Source organism: Thunnus albacares, chromosome 4 (genome assembly GCF_914725855.1).
Source record: "Thunnus albacares chromosome 4, fThuAlb1.1, whole genome shotgun sequence".
Lineage (NCBI taxonomy): Eukaryota > Metazoa > Chordata > Actinopteri > Scombriformes > Scombridae > Thunnus > Thunnus albacares.
In genome coordinates, this window is record NC_058109.1 from 14,763,609 (window position 1) to 14,780,241 (window position 16,633).

At 41.0% G+C, this 16,633-nt stretch overlaps 2 protein-coding genes across 6 annotated transcripts in view; one reads left to right on the top strand and one right to left on the bottom strand.

Moving 5' to 3' along the window:
• LOC122981469 (zinc finger E-box-binding homeobox 2-like) overlaps window positions 1-4,908 on the top strand; it is a 35,131-nt gene extending 30,223 nt beyond the window's left edge. Inside the window, exons 6-9 of the mRNA XM_044350213.1 lie at window positions 75-186; window positions 438-1,957; window positions 2,117-2,300; window positions 2,492-4,908. Coding sequence (XP_044206148.1) covers window positions 75-186; window positions 438-1,957; window positions 2,117-2,300; window positions 2,492-3,126 — 2,451 coding nt within the window. The 3' untranslated portion in view covers window positions 3,127-4,908. The remainder of the gene's footprint in view (window positions 1-74; window positions 187-437; window positions 1,958-2,116; window positions 2,301-2,491) is intronic.
• Window positions 4,909-7,696: 2,788 nt separating this feature from the next.
• The window catches only part of arhgap9 (Rho GTPase activating protein 9), a 42,127-nt gene continuing 33,190 nt past the window's right edge, over window positions 7,697-16,633 (bottom strand). For 3 of the 5 annotated variants that reach the window (XM_044350178.1, XM_044350177.1, XM_044350176.1), the window contains 6 exons: window positions 16,460-16,558; window positions 14,792-14,869; window positions 14,355-14,408; window positions 13,350-13,484; window positions 11,718-11,823; window positions 7,697-8,961 (listed from right to left, as the gene is read on the bottom strand). In XM_044350178.1, the coding sequence (XP_044206113.1) occupies window positions 8,775-8,961; window positions 11,718-11,823; window positions 13,350-13,484; window positions 14,355-14,408; window positions 14,792-14,869; window positions 16,460-16,558 (659 nt within the window). In that variant the 3' untranslated portion in view covers window positions 7,697-8,774. The remainder of the gene's footprint in view (window positions 8,962-11,717; window positions 11,824-13,349; window positions 13,485-14,354; window positions 14,409-14,791; window positions 14,870-16,459; window positions 16,559-16,633) is intronic. The other 2 variants (XM_044350180.1, XM_044350179.1) reach the window with 1 other exon arrangement.

Here is a 16,633-nt window from a genome sequence, read left to right on the forward strand (position 1 = left end):
CTCTTCACCATCCCTGTAATCACTGCCTAAATCTGTTACAATATAAAATTAATGACAATGTCCTGTCATCCTAGAATGCCATCTCTTTGGATCAAGGCATGGAGACAAGGAAGTTCAAATGTCTTCAATGTGGGAAAGCGTTCAAGTACAAACACCACCTCAAAGAGCATCTCCGCATCCACAGTGGTGAGACAGAATAACATCAAACATCTATTGTTTGCACTTGTATCACTAACCCTCACTTATCATGTCAGTTTTACATGGTATAAAATTATATGAAAAGCAGATTGTCATGGAGACAGAAAACTAGTAAAAATAATTTATGACAGGACAAGAAAATTATGAGTAATAGGTAAAGATCACACCCACACAGAAGGTATTTACAACCTACTCTTGGCCTCCTTTCACTAATGTGTCCTCTCGGTTTCATCTCTTAGGTGAGAAGCCTTATGAGTGCTCCAATTGCAAGAAACGCTTCTCTCACTCTGGCTCTTACAGCTCCCACTTAAGCAGCAAAAAGTGCCTTAGTGGTGGAGGAAATGGAGGGGGAAATGCAGGAGGAGCCAGTGGCGCATTTAATGGACATAGCCAAAGCTCCTACCACCACTCATTTCCAACATCTCCCTCTGCAGGCAGTGGGAGAAACGGTAATGACAAGGGCTCTTCATTAGCTTCACTTACCCAAGATAATACCAGGCCTCTGGATCCTCACCAGCTTTCTCTGCAGGACCCTAACCAGAATCCCACAGGCTTCCCCAGAGCTTCAGACCTGGCTCGGCTTTGGGACCCATCAGCAGAGCTCTCTCTGAGGGCCAGTATCCTAAAAGGGACCACCCTGCTGCCTTATATCCACTCTGGGACATTTGAGCAGATGCTGCAGGAGATGCTTCACAGGGAGGTGAAGAAAGATGAGGAAATTGATAGAGCAGGAGGAGCTGTAATGGAGGAGAGGAGGGTGATTTACAACGGAGGAGGGCCGGACAGGAAGATGTCACCTGACAGGAGTGCTAGGAGAGAAGCAGTGAGGTCAGGTGAAGGGGAGAGAGGTGTGCTTGGAGTACCGTGTCGCTGGTGCTCGCAGCTTTTCCCCAACGTGGCGGTGCTCCTGCAGCACGAGCGCTACCTCTGTAAGATGAACCGTGAGGCAGTGGAAATGCCTGAGGGTCTTCAGGGCAAAGACCACCCCTCCCCACCTTTATTCTTCCCTAGATCTGCTCTTCAGCCCGAGAACAGCAAGCCAAGTGAAGTACCTAACGGTCTTCCTGGAAACAAATCACCATTACAGAAGACTCACTGGCAGTCGGTACCACAGCAGCTTTTGGTCGCAGTGCACTCTCCTCCTCAGCCCTGCCATGATCCTCTGTCCTCACGAGCGTACTGGTCCAGCCAGGAAAAGGGCAGCCCCAGTCAGGCGATTAACCATTCCTCAGAGCTGTCATCACCTCGAGCCAGAAGAAGAGTTCCATCCTCAGGATTCGGTTCTCCCATCTGCCTCGACCTTACGAGCTGTCCTCCTGAACTCTCCTCGCCTCAGAACCAGATAGGCAGCCCCTGGTCTGCACAGAGCGAACCTCTGGACCTCTCCCTGCCCAAGCTTCTCACAGACCAAGAGGGGAGACACAAAACTGTCAACGGCAACTCAGCCAGAGGAGAGAGGAGAGAGCTCGGGACCCAGCAGCTACGGCGACTGAGTCCAACCCAACCCTCACATCTATCCCTTCACCATCACCCTATCTACAGCAGGCCTGGAGCTCCTGTGTTTCCAGGGCCCATATACAATGGATTTCCCATCTTCAACCAGTCTGCTTTAGGGCTTTCAGCGCATGACGGCATCACATCTATTCCATTCAGCCAGCCAGCAAATAGCCCTGGGTTTCTCTCTCCTATGGCCTACATGATGGACTCAGACACAGAGGCTACGCTGAAAAAGATCCACCAGGAGAGACAAGCTCTCATTGTGAGTACAGCTTCTCTTTAAGATATAATGTGAAAATACTGAAAAACCTTTTCAAAAGTAATGAGAAATACATGAAATATCTCTTATCAGGTAGTATAACATTAGAATTAAGGCAGTAACTACTGAACAGTGATATAAATGTTCATGTTTTCTCTGCAGGGTGAGGTGTTAAACCGTGGAGCTCTGGACTACCTCTCTCTGATGGATGAAGGGTTGGATGGAGATGGTGGGCCAGGGAGGAAGAGACTGAAGAAGACAGACGAGGGGCTCTATGCTTGTGATATTTGTGAAAAAACCTTCCAGAAGAGCAGCTCTCTGCTCCGACACAAATACGAGCACACAGGTCTGTAGCTAGTGCACAAACACATTTAGCTTGTGCCATTTCCAGTATAGATTTCTAAAATACATGTTTCAAATGTTTAAAACCCTCCTGAGATTTTAGTAAATGTGAAATCTTCTTAAAAAACCTGTTGGACATTCTTTTTTTGTAAGATATTTATATTAAAATAATTAAAATATCTGTATTCATTACAGGCAAGCGTCCTCATGAGTGCAAGATCTGCAACAAGGCCTTCAAACATAAGCACCATCTGATCGAGCACAGCCGGCTGCACTCTGGAGAGAAACCCTACCAATGTGACAAGTGCGGCAAGCGCTTCTCTCACTCCGGCTCTTACTCCCAGCACATGAACCACCGCTACGCTTACTGCAGCAAAGATCAGGATCCAGACCAAGATCACGAGGAGATGCCTCTCACCCCAGGGGCAGGCATCAACCTCGGGGGCCGCCTGGCTCTAGAGACCCCTCTGTCCATGGAGGATACCCAGACCCCACACTCTTTCCTCAGCGACTGCAGTCTGGATGGACCTCCAGAGGTCCTCAAAGAGGAGGAGGAAGAGGAGGAAGTTAAAGAGGCAGGAGTTGGTGATGGTCATGTGGAAGAGGCAAATGTGAGTTTGTTAGGGGAGCAGCTGGAAGGTAACCCCATCCACCAATCACCAGGAGAAGAGAATAGAGAGCAAAATGAAAGAAACAGTTGTGATGTGGGGAACCATATTGACATTGCAGAGAACCAGCTCTGGGACCGAGACACTGAGGACCAGAATGGAGACTTGGACAAATGTGAACTGAGCCTGGATATAACAGATTTACCCAGAATAAAAACTTAAGGTGACTCAAATAAGCAAATACAATGCATATACTGTATATATTAATACATTTGATAGATTTTTCCTCTCATATCTAACCACTCCATTGATTTTTTTTTATTTTTTTTTTTTACTAATTTTAACTAATTTCACACCATGAAAGATGCACAGAGCTGCCAAAGCATAAATTACCTTAAAATGGATGAAGCCATACAAACCAAATATATCTGACTATACAAAATACAGTATTTAATTTTATCATGCAGAATAGACTTCATGTATCTACATTGTTTTTTAGGCTATTTAACATGTGCCAGGACAGCTCAAACATTTGGTTTGACTCTTTGTGTCACACATTCAGATCGAATCTCACTTTTTAGATGCTTGCTGCTGCAGACCGCTGCACAAAAAAGAAATTTAAAATCCAAGATTGAAAAATTAGTTTGTTTGTTTGAAATGTTGGTACTGTGAGATGCATGTAGACGCACACCAGCGAGTGGGTTAAAAAATCAGGCCCAGAGGGAGTTATTTTTAGAGTGCTGCAGCATGTCATGCAAGGCCAGAGGTTAAAAGTTACAGATGCAGATCAGATCAATCGGAAATGCCTGATGCTCTGACATTTTATTTATTCTTCCAATAAGTGCAAGTAACATTCACCTCTGAATATCCTGTGGTATTATTCGCTACAAATCTTTACCTCTCTTTTAGGAAATGAACAATGTATAATGTTTTACATGAAAAAAAAAAACACATGCAGCTATCACTTTGTCCCAAAGCCACTAAGTGCTCAAGTATATAGAAGTATTTGGACTTATGTTATTTATGCTGTGAAATCACAAGGTACAATCAGCTTGTCTCTTCGGGTTAACTGTGGTGCTCAGTCGCTTTAATTAATCAGCAGTTTATTTAGTGTTTAAAGAAAGCTGTCAAAACAGGAATTTCATTGCAACAAAAATTGAGGGTGGTTATTTATTTTTTAAACAGAAAGCAGTGGACTGCACATTTTTCATTGCATGCTGTTGGGGAACAGTCATTTCTGCATGGGGTTTGAAAGTGGAAAAAGATGAGGTCAGTCTTGGGGGTTTTCCTTTGAGGGAGCAAATAAAACTTGCACTGTCTCACTGTTTGTGTAATAATCATACGGAGCTGCTTTATTTCATTCAATGCTAAAATGTCTGCTATTTCTTGTAATAATTTACATGTGCTACAGCCTATTTTCACACCCCGGAACAATAATGTTTCACACATTTTGGGCTGTCTGTTGAGGTGTGGCGAGAGGGTCAAGACTCAGGACACATACATCAGTTGTAACTTCCTCTTTTTGACTGTGGTGTAGTCAACATGAAAAGTGCCTTAGATGTACTCAGACACTGTGAGTAATCCGACAAAGCCTTGGTATGAAGAGATAAGACGGTGGTGCATGAGGTGTGACTAAGCTTGTAGCATTCATGCATACCGGGCGCCAAAGACACTTCTTGGTCATGATGTGTGTGTGTGTGCGTGCATGTGTGTGTGTTTGTGTGTGTGTGTGTGTGTGTGTGTGTGTGTTTATCGCCAAAGATATGCATATGTGACACACCAACTGCCACCCTACTCTTGCATAGTTCCTTACCTGTTATTTCTGGGCCAAAAAAACAGGCGAAAATTGTTTACTTTCACTCAGTGTCTGCACACTTTTTTATATTAAGCAGTATTTCTTATTTTTTACTGGAAATCATGCAACTTTTGTATTATCTTTTTATATATTTTTTTTGCATGTTTGTGGATATTTGTAATAAAATTGTACATACTTTGTCACCAGAATCTTGTATTTTATTGATTTTTTAAGAATTAAAAAAATATCAAAGTGTTCTCTTGTTCTAATTTATAACCTCATGCTGCAGGGTGTATACAACTTAAAATTTCAGCCTTACAAGCAGGTTGGACCAGGATTTAATTAAACATGTTCCATAAGTGACTGAATTAGGTTGAATTACTGAGTAATTTCAAACCAGAAGGGACCTTAAATGACCCTTAAGCAAAAGTGTGACTCTTAAACTATCAAATACCAAGGCAGATGTCTGTATAAACACAGACATCTGCCAGCAAAAGACAGTCTTGAAGCTCAGCTGTGGCCAGGGCCACTTGGTTTCCCATCATGGTAAACAGTTTTCCATCACCAATGATCTGCAGACTGCTTTGTTACACTAACTTTTTTGTGGGTCTGTCTATTTGCATGATGATTCATCAGAGGTGGCTGTTTAGTACTTGTGAACCTGTGTATGTGGCTGTGGTATGAAGGGTTGAGCGGCCCTGCAAATATTTGATCCACTGAGTTTAGGTTAATGGCAGGTTGCGTACACAATCGGCTAACTGTAACAATAACAAACTGCGCTGGATGACTCAGGTTAGATACGTTTGAGTGCCATGCATCAACAGCATTTAGTAAACTGTAGCACCAACAATTGGTGATGTTATGACGATCGTCTGATCGCTCGGCTGATTTTGGGCTCGACTGTAAGAAGACTGACTAAGATGACATTCATCTCGAGAACTAGCTTGACATATACTGTGTGGTGCACAACAGCCACCACAGTCAGACAGCAGTCTCAGCATCAGCATCACTTGCAACATGCTGCGAAACCCACCTATGATGAGCAACAAGCTGTCAATTTGGGTGCTGAGAATTTTAAAGTTTGCTGGTGTGATTCACAGTGCCACAGAGCAAAGTAGACCTGGCTATGAGGCTTTAAAGAATAAACACAGTTAAAGATGTATTTTACTGGTGTGTGCAAAGGCAGTTTTCAGTGAGAGGTGTTTGCACCTGTGCCAACCATCACATTGCTGAAGTGTCTTTGAAGTCAAGTCAGCTAGACACTGATTATCATCCAGTTCAACCACAAATATGATTTTCCGTACATGAATATAAAACTTCTCCTCTCTTCTTTTCTATGCTCCAAGAAAATTAATTATAAACAAGTTAACAAAATACAAATGATAAATATAAAAAATATGAAGTTAACACAAAGGGAAGTAGTTTGCCACACACCATTGCAGTGGTATCTCTTCCTGCAAGACTAAACCAAATTGATTAACATAGAGCTGCCCAAGCATATTACTGAATAGTGCACTTTTTTAAAGAGGTTCATTGAAATAGGGGCTATGAAAATTAAACTAGTTTTGAAAGTAACTTGGAAAAAAAAAACAGAACAGATGAAAACATTTCACAACCTTGTTATCCTTTTACTTCCACGAATTTAATAAATACTTACACATACTCAAAAACATTTCGTTTCAGTGTTGCAGCAAACAAAATAACTACCTACAGATGCAAAATGGTTTTGAACTAATGTCACGCTGTTACATTTCATCAGTCCATCTATCAAAAATCTGTTGTTGCAAGCAAATTTCTCTTAACTTTCGTAGTGCTTCGGCTCATTCGTCTACATTTGAAATGATGATTGCAGAACTGATTATAAATCTTATCACGCAGAGCCACATTTGTATTTTGCATTGTTCATAACTATATTAATGTATAGTCAGAGTCCCGTCATCAAACCACATGTCATCAATAAGTCAAAAGAAAGAAAATGGGAAAGGAAAAAAAGAGGCAGAATTAAAAGATAAAGTAATAAAGTTTGACTTTGGTTGGCAATAGATTGCTAATCAGGAGGGACGGGTGTTTGATTGTGTCTCTGACAGACTGATTCTAATTTTAGTGAGTGATTAGCACCATCACACCAAGTGAAATAAAACAGAGCTCAGTCTATAGCCGTTTAATGCCACTGGCTTTTTATTGACACAAAATCCCTTCAATTTCAGAATCTGGAGAGAGAACAAAATATACAATAAAGATATTTTATGAAATATTGAATTCATCATTTTTTACACTTTCCTTGCATGATAATAATATTGAATAGAAGCATTTCATCTAATATGAGGAGGCTCTCACAGCTGTCAAAAGACTCGAAAGACTGACAGATTGCACTACTGACTGAAGGATAAATGTATAAACTTTGATACCAGTTGGAGTAATTGCATAGATGACTGTGCACACATGCATTAAGATCAAACAAACAAATGTGGTTGTCTGTTTAAGTAGAAAATATTTCTGCGTCAATCAAACATACAGACGACCTTGGAAACGCACACAATGATCAAAAGTTCAGATGACTCTACATCAATCAGCTACACATCATTTTAGCCCCTCCCCACACATTCACATGACTTGAAATAAAATGAACATAAAAATGAATAAATACATCTAATAAAACTTCGCAAAATCTATGAGCTCTTTCCCCCCCCCCATGTGCCCCTTTTCTGCTCTTTTTTGTCTTTTGCCAAACCCACAGTCAATATAAAATTACCAAAGCCGCAGAGTGAGAGAGTGAAAGGGTTTGGGGAAAATCCACATTTTTTAAACATATGCATTTCCAGTTCCTCTTTTGTTTTGTTATTAAAAGCAGCATTTGCACCAATCACAGGGGATGCCTCCACCCGCTGAGTCTCTGAGGCTCGCATACCTCCACACTTCTATCTCTCACGCAACCTATTGCTCGGTACAAACAACCTGACAGACACATCCTGACCAAATATCACAAAACAGATCAAATCCATTTGTTCACTTTTTTTATTGCAGGAGAGTTAACAATCAGGTCCAAGTAATAGTTTAACGACACAGTTTCATTTCAAAGCAAATGTATCAGTTTGAATTTTGGCTAATATATAATGTTTAGGTTACACACTGTATGCAAAGTGCTACTAGTTAACAAAGACAGTATTTCACATATTTACAATTTAATATTTTAACTTAATCTGAGGAGTTTGCACTAATAAAAATAGAAAACAATCCAAAGTTGTACAATAAGGGAAGCTCTGAAGGTCCACACACAACAAAGTACTATTTGGTAAAAAGGAACATTGCTGCCCTGTTGGCACATTCATCCCATCACTGAAGTCATGTTTTTATCTTTGACGAGTTCTCAGTTGAACTTTGCCTCTTGAGTCTGAAATGAACCTGAAAACTCTTCATCTGAACACTTTATAACTTCAGCAGAGATGTGGGTTTATTTTCACACCCCGCTTGCTTCCTGTTTGTTTGCATTATTTACAGTATATCCACGCTAACACTGCAGGTAGGATCTGTCCATGCTTGCTTTCACTCTGCAAGAGGTGCTGGTGCATGTGTGTTTCACAGTGAGATGGTTCTGCTAAGTTTTGTTTCAGTGCTACGTTAAGACACATCCTTCTTCATGTTCCTTGATAAATAACTAATTAATATGCAGCTAGCTGGGCGGGCTGGAGGAGATTTATCACTTTTATGGCTTTAATAAGTCCTGATCAAGTCTGATCAGTGAAAACATCACGGAAAAGTGACAAGGAGGTGTTCGCTCCAGCAGTAAAGAACACCGGGGCTGGGCTCCACATCTGCAGTCAAAGGCACAAGTATTGCAGCTAAAATTGGCTTGTTTTATTATTATTGTTTTAACATGGCTTTATATGGAGGCCAGATGTCATGATTAGCAGCTTTCTGTCCTGGTTCTTTTTACCCCGTAATTATCTTTTGATGTGAAATCCATTTTACACCATATGAGTCAACAGGCAAAGAGGACAAACGCTGCACTACTTGTGCTTTCGTCTGATCTAAAGGAGCTTTTTAAACCCCCCCTCCACCCTCCCGTCCAGAAAGATCAAGAGGGGCCTCTCGTTCCGAAGATGTGGTCAAACTCGCTGAGGATGAGCTCCACCGCCTGGTTTTGGTAAACCATATTCACCGCCATGTTGCCGTTGTCCCGCTCTGGGCGCATCAGGGTCGGCCCGAACACGATGCCGATGTTCTGGGTGGTCATCCGGTTGGTGTCTGAATATTCTAACACTCTGCAGAGAATGACAGAGAGGAAGATACAGATTAGTATCACCTAAAATGTCAAGAAAGAAATGCTCTGGATGAGAAATTTTGAACCATCTCAACAACTATTAGATGGATTGCCATGAAATTTGGTAAAAACATTCATGTTCTCCAGAGGATAAACCCTACAAACTTGGTGCTCCCCTGACTTTCCCTCTAGCACTACCATGAGGTTGACTTTTGCTGTTTTGAGTGAAATGTCTTCACAACCGTTGGATGCAACTCACAGATAGGACTCTCTCAGTCTCTGTAGGTGAACTTGTGTCGGACATGGCTGATTTGTCATGTGGCGTCCCCCAGGGATCGGTCCTGGGGCCTAATTTATTTTCCTTATACATGCTTCCACTAAGACAGACTATCAGTAGTTTCAGCAACATCTCCTGTCATTTAAACGCTGAAGACATCCAGTTATATTTTTCCTTCAAACCTGATGAGCTTGATAGACTTTCTGTACTAAACTGTTTAAATGCAAATAGGAACTGGATGATGAATAATTTTCTGCAGTGGAAAGCGGATAAAACTGAAGTCTTGATTATTGCTCCTGATAACCTTCACAATCTGTTATCAGACAGAACCTTGCTGCCTTATCCTCGGTCTAGTGTGCTTTATCTTGGTGTGATTTTTGACCAATCAGTTCTGATGCTCGTGGTAGGATGCTGACTCAATTATGTTTCTTTCACTTAAGAAACACAGAGCCAAACTCAGGTCCGTGTCAAGAGCTGAAATGGAGACACTAGCACATGCTTTTATCTGATTGCGTTTGGACTACAAATTCTTTTTTTACCTGCCTTCATAAATCTTCCTTGGACCATTTACAAACCGTCCAAAATGCTGCTGCCAGGCTTTTAACACAATCCAACAGATGGTCACACATTTCATCTATTTTAACCTCTCTGCACTGGCTTCCTGTTAATTTTTGAATTCATTTTAAAATCTTGGTGCTGACTTATAGAGCCCAACATGTCCTGGCTCCACATTATATCGTGGATCTTCTAAGTGTCCCTCGGACACGTTTTAAGAGTCAGGGAGATTGTTCTTTCCAGTCGGCAGCACCTAAGCTTTGGATTAGTCTCCCAATAAGTCTGAGGTCTCTGGACTCTGTGGACTCTTTTAAGACAGTTAAAAACCCATCTGTTCAGACAGGCGTTTAAGTATAATATGTTTTAACTTGTGTTTTATGTCTGTTTCCTCTTATGTTTTATTTATTTGACTGTGAATTACATTGTGACTGGTGTCTTTGAAATGTGCTACATAAATAAACTTTACTTACTTACTTACACTACAATGAAATTTGGTACAGACATTCATGTCCCCGTCAGGATGAATTGTAATAACTTTGTTGTTCTCCTGATTTTTTCACTACTTCACATCATCAGGTCAATTTTTTTTTAAATTTGTCCTTTACTTTGGTTTGACCAAATACCTGCAAAACTAATGAAAGCTTCACAGAGCCGCTAGCATGGCTGTAGACTCTTGTCTTATTTGAATTCATCTTTGGGATTTCAGGCAGATGACCACTAACTGCCCATAGAGCTTCATGTTGGCAGTCAGCATGTGACATCTTTATTATTCTTACAATCTCAGTGCGGCAACTAAAAGAATCAGTGTGTACATCTGCCAGTGACATCTTGTTTTTGGGCGATTGTTCATGTCCATGTATCTGCGTTTTACAATCTAGATGTGTGCGCATAAGTGTCTAAAGCCACTGTCTGTATCCACCTATGTTGGTGTGTTTGAGCATGTGTGATTGGGGGGGACTCAGGAATGGGTTAAAGCCACAGCATGAGGCATTCTTCTAAAAATGCCATTCCCACCAAGCCACAGAAGCAGCCAGCAATTGCTCAAAACTTCCACATTAAAAAGAGAGGAGGAAAAAAGAGAAAGAGAGTAGAGGGAAGAGAAAAAAAGGAGCGAGGGAGAGGGCGAAGAGAGAGAAAGAGAGAGGTTCCAGTGGTGGCGGCGGTGGTGTTGGTATGCCTTCCAGCAGACGAACCACAAGGCTCCCATGGGACCTTCGCGGCAAGGAGGAGAGCGAGGGAAGGGGGAGGGAGAAAAAAAAAAGGAGAAAGGGATGGAAGGAGGAGGAATGGAGGAGGCAGAAGGGAGGAAGAGGAAGGGGAGGATGAGAAGAAGAGAAGGAAGAAATTGAGGGGAAGTAAGGAAACAAAGGCAGCAAGTGAGCAAGTGGGGAGGCGACGAGGGCGATTGAGTAGGGAGATAATAAATGAGAAACAGAACGAGGGGGGAAAGGAATGACAGCGGAGAGAAAATGAGAGAAAGACACAGAGTTGACAAATTCATGGGGCCCACCACACCCTGGCACAAACATCAGCCTCAGAACACGAACACTCACCCCTGGAGTGGAAGGAAAAACCATAGGCGGTAAAAAACACACATTTTATGTACTGTAAAAGGAACTGGCTCGCAGAACATTGTACACCATTCATCTTCCTCCAGCCTTTTCATCTTCACAGGGACCCAAACTTAACAACAGTGTGATCCTGGGACAGCACTGGCATACTTCGTGAGCCGTGGCCAAAGAATCCCTGAGAACAAGAAAACTACCCCCTCTTGTGGTCTGATTTTTTAAAAAGTTATGAGGAAGAGATTTTATTTTCCTACAAGGGCATCTGGTTCATTCCTTTGTACTAAAATGTCCTAGGAGAATATTTATCTTTATGAAACATGCCCATTTCTATACAAGGTTTTATTCCCATCCTCTCACCGTCTAAGATGGCGGCACATGAACTGCAGTGTGTCGTGGTTTGGAGGAGGCATGTTAAGCACCAGACACTTCAAACGGTCCACTTTGTCCATGTAGTTCGACATCTCTGCAAACACAGAGTGAGAGACAAGTCAGATCACAATAAATGTCATCATTTGCATTCCATTTCATGTACTTTATTAGCATGCACAACCTCATTTACATCCACTTACTGATATCACATGTACTCTATTAGTGTTCACTATCTAATCAGATACTGCAGTACGCAATTATCAACTATCACTGCTGTGGGTTGAATAGCAGCAAACTGCTGATCATTCAGTGTGCTCACATCATGCAAAAAAAAGTAAAAGACTGATAAGAAACGGGGAATTTGTATTTATACACATTTATAGTTGTTATCTTTTTTTCTTAATATGCAAGACAATCAGACATTTACTATAGTGTCAGATTATCTGCTGTGTTACAATTAGTAAAAAATATTACAGCATCACTGTATTGCAGCATTCATGCAAATGAATAGATGAAGAATATAGTTGCAGGAAAAGTTTAGTGATATTTCCCTAACTGTCAACAAATCCTGTGCAAAGATCTAAACCGTCTTCAGTGAATTGATATAATTGACAACTATTGTCTATAAAACCTGATATAGATTACCCCTCTGCACAATAGACCTCCATTGTTATATTGTAAAACACATCAATGAGTCACATTGTTGCACTCGTTTTGTATTATTTTGAATCAATCCCTTATTCACCTTCCTGCTGCTGTAAACACTCACTACAACTAAATGTGTCTTAATGCGCAGCTGAAAAAAGTCTCCAACAAAAGCACTATTTACTCCTGTTTTCTAAAAAAAAAAAAACTACAATGGTCAACTGGAAATTTTAAGGAAATATTTTCATGATATTTTTTCACCAATAGAAAAATACAGAATAACAGTCTTGTCTTTTAAATAGTGGTGTCAAACTTCAATGGCATACAAGCAGAGGAATATGGGAGTCATGTGAATAAGTGCTGCTAAAATGTGAAGGTTTGTACTTTAAGGGTTTTTTTTTCAGTAAAACTGTCACTTCATTTAATTCAATACTGCTCAGTAAATTTCAGTTTTGTCAGTATGTAATTATTCTTCTCTCGCATTGCAATTCGTGCAATTTTCATTTTGGGAAGCACTGTTTTATTTTACTGTGTCCATATATCTTTCATGATATATGTGGCATATTTTCTAGAGGTGGGAGAAGAGTCGCTGTAAATATACTGTATTATATAATGAAGAAAATTACTTTGACCGCAGCTTGACAAAGTGTGAAAGCACTTAAGTAAAGCAGTAACCAAGTCTGCCCTGGTTTTGACTCATCAAGACCACAGCACAGCACATTAGTGGAAAATTAACAAAATGAGATTTGAAAAGTGTCCCATAAAAACGTCTCACATCAAATATAAAGGCGATTAGATGCTTTTTAACAAGTGTTTTATTCCCTATAAACTAAGCTCTGTAAGAATCTGGGGCTGTTTTCCCAAACTGATTCATACTCAGAGTGTCACTCTGTATGAAGTGACACTCTGGCACTCTGTGTTAAGGGCGAGGGTATAAAGAAAACAGTCTGAACAGGACTAAAGCTGGTCACTCACTGACTGTCTCCACAATGTCGGTGAAGAAGCCGTAGGGCACCAGGGGCTCGGGAAGCTCACGAAAGAAAAGTTTCAAAGCTCCTGTGATGACATGAATGTCCTCCCACTCGCTCTCGTCCAAATTCAGCTTCTCCTCTGAGAGACAGAGAGGGGGAGGAGGGAGGGAGGGAGGAGGAGGAGGATGGGGGAGGTGAGGACGAGGGAGAAAGGGGGAGAAATTCAGACAGACAGGGTCAGAGGAAGTGAATGAACGGCAAGGCAATATGAAAAAGAGAGACAGAGAGAATTAAGACAAGAAAATAGTGTTACAGTCAAGGCATCATTTAGCGAACATAAACAGAACAGGCTGCGAATCCACGTCAGTGCCGAGGCGTAACGTGAAGGCTTGTAGCTGCAGGAGAGAGATAGAGAGGGTCTTTGAAAGTAAGAGTGGACATAGAAGCACAAACAAAATAAACAAAAAAAAGCACACACATTTTTAGTACGAAGCACACACTTTTTAGAAATCCAGGCCTGACCAATGCTTCTCAAATTGGATCGTAAGAGCCAAAGAAAATAGAATCAAGAGCTTTAATTTGACCTCAGTGTTAAGAAGTTCAATATCAATGCTACAAAGAAGTATCTTATGATGAGAAACATTAGTCAGTGAGATATTGCTGTGGGATTAGAGCACGTCACAGTACAAAAGCAGCCGGTTCTCCGTTTCATCCACTTGGTGGCAGCCATGGACTGTGTGAGAACTCGCTGTACAACCTGCTGCGTGTTATTACATCAGAAAACTTAAAGCAGGAATGCCTAAGGGACACACATACATTAAGCAAATGGTAGCACAACCACCAAACTGTTCACAGCACACGTCTGCGCTGCCGCTCAGCTCTGCGTGTCAGTCTGTGGGTGTATGAGTTTAGACTGAGGTGTTCACATTTTGCTACACATGATGCACAAAACAAGCAGGCTGAGTGAAACAAGCGAAAGCGGCAGTTTTCCTCGTCCGTCTGAATCTACCTTGTACCAACGCCGCTGGGAACATGTAACGGCCGTCTGTAGTCACCGCTCGCTCTGTAAAAAACAGTCACTCAGTCATCAGTGTGCTGCTGTTTATCACATGGACGTCATGTAGTAGGAGTGAGACAATCACAGGTTTCAAGCAAGAGTACAATGTGTGTGTGTGTGTGTGTGTGGGTAAGATGACTGATACAGTCAAATATAAAGAGGCAGATCAAAATAGCATCAAATGGTATTTATTTTGATTTGAAGCAGCTGAAAAAGAGGAAGATATGAAATGTAATTATTTGTGAGAAATGCATGGAAAGTCCAACTTCCACCTGCCCCTACTTCTCTCCTCCCTCCACATTTCCCCTCTCTGTTTGTCAGAGACTAAATTAAATTGACATTAATCATCGGTACTATTCAGGTTTTCCCCTCCTCCCCTTCATCCTCACCGTGGTTCACCAGGAAGCGTAGTTTCTGAATCACTGCCAGGTTCCCTGATACTCTGTAGATGCCATCAGTGTCCAGTCCTGCAACATACCACACAAAGCTGGTTAGATCGGAAGATCTTCACTGGTGTGTCTGGTACTCTATGTACTAGGATTTAAGGGGGTTAGTATTGAAACAAGTTCTCATGAAAAACTCAGCTGAGCTGAATTGAAAGAAGTCTGAGCTGATTTCATTCATTTTTCTGGTCCAGGCAGTCACATTTTCTACAAATCAATACTTTAATTTATGTTGTTGCGTAAGTGTCCAAAGACATGTGAATAAAGTAGAGAAAAAGCTACATTTCTTTTAGACATCTACAGTACTGTAGCTATAGAAACACAATCAACAATAAGTGAGATTTTGCATGATCACATGACCCCCTATGAATAGTTGTAAACTTCCTCTTAACTTTTCAGTGTGTTGCAGTGTGAAGCACCTACAAAGTTTTGTTATGACATTGAGTTTCTGCTTCTTCCGCACTTGTGCCTGACATTTAATGTAATTGAATGTTTAATGTGTGCTGCTATAAAACAGCTATAAATGTCTTAATATGCACCAGAATTGTGAATATTAGCTGACTATCTCGTTTCCTTGTTGTTGTTTGTCCCACAAATTTTTTTCAATTGTATAACCACTGTCTCAGAGGGTTTTACAATCTGCATTAGAGCTGAAGAAAACATTTAACAGAAACAATTTTGACAATTGATCATTTCTTTTCTAAGCAAAAATTTACTGGTTCCAGCATCTCAGTTGTAAATATTTGCTGGTTTTCTTAGTGCTCTATGATAGTAATATGATAGTTTGGACTGTTAATTGGACTAAATAAGACATATGAAAATATCGGGCATTTTTCACTATTCTGATCTTAAATAGACCACAAGCAATTAATCAATTCATTCAGAATATAATGAGCAGATTAATCTGTATAATGGGATCCTCTGTCCTTAGAGCCTTAATGTGTATAAAGAAAAACTATTTTTTTTTAAAAACACAAAAACAGAAACAGAGGGGGAATACCTCTTGCAGGACAAACAGACACGCTTGTTAGTGTGTATACATTTTTTATATTTTCCCTTTGCTACTACAGTGCTTATCAGAATAATTCCTCCTTCCCCTTTTTTGCTTAAATTTTGCTACTGAGTCAGAAAAGTTTCTCTGTCTGTCTCAGCCCTAAATGTAAATGTCTGCAACTGTAAGAAAATAGTCTGGGCACTGTTTACAAAAAATGCTCCTCAGAAATATTTTATTCATCAAAACCAGGTTTCTAAAGCCCCTGTGGTCAAAACACAGATTTTTCATGTGTATCAAATATTTATTTGCAGCATTGTTTCTAAACAGTTACCAAACAACTCAATTTTCTCTCATTTAGATCTCGCTCTGGCTGGCAGCTGTCACGACTTCTTCTCTGAATCTGTGTGTTTTAGTCAGCGTTCTGTCAGGCAATCACAAACACTTTCCGATAATTTCTGTTTGTTGATTCCTGTCACAGAGCCGAACGGTAGGTGCAGAGCTGCTGTTCAAGTGACTGATGCTCAAAACAGGATTGAGGGTGTTTTTTTTTTCTCATGTGTCCGCTTTTGAGTTGAGAATCACGTTAGTGGGAGCCTGCTGTGTGTTTGCATTGACTGTACCTCTCCTCTCCACAGCCTCGGTGCAAAGTCTGACGAAGCGTGGGACGGTGCTCTTCTCTCTCTCACACAGCATCTCCAGACGACAGCCAAACACCTGATCTGAAGGGTGATGACAGACGGACACAAGCATGACTCCGTTTTCGTGTCAGAAGTTTTTTTTTTTTTTTTTTTTTT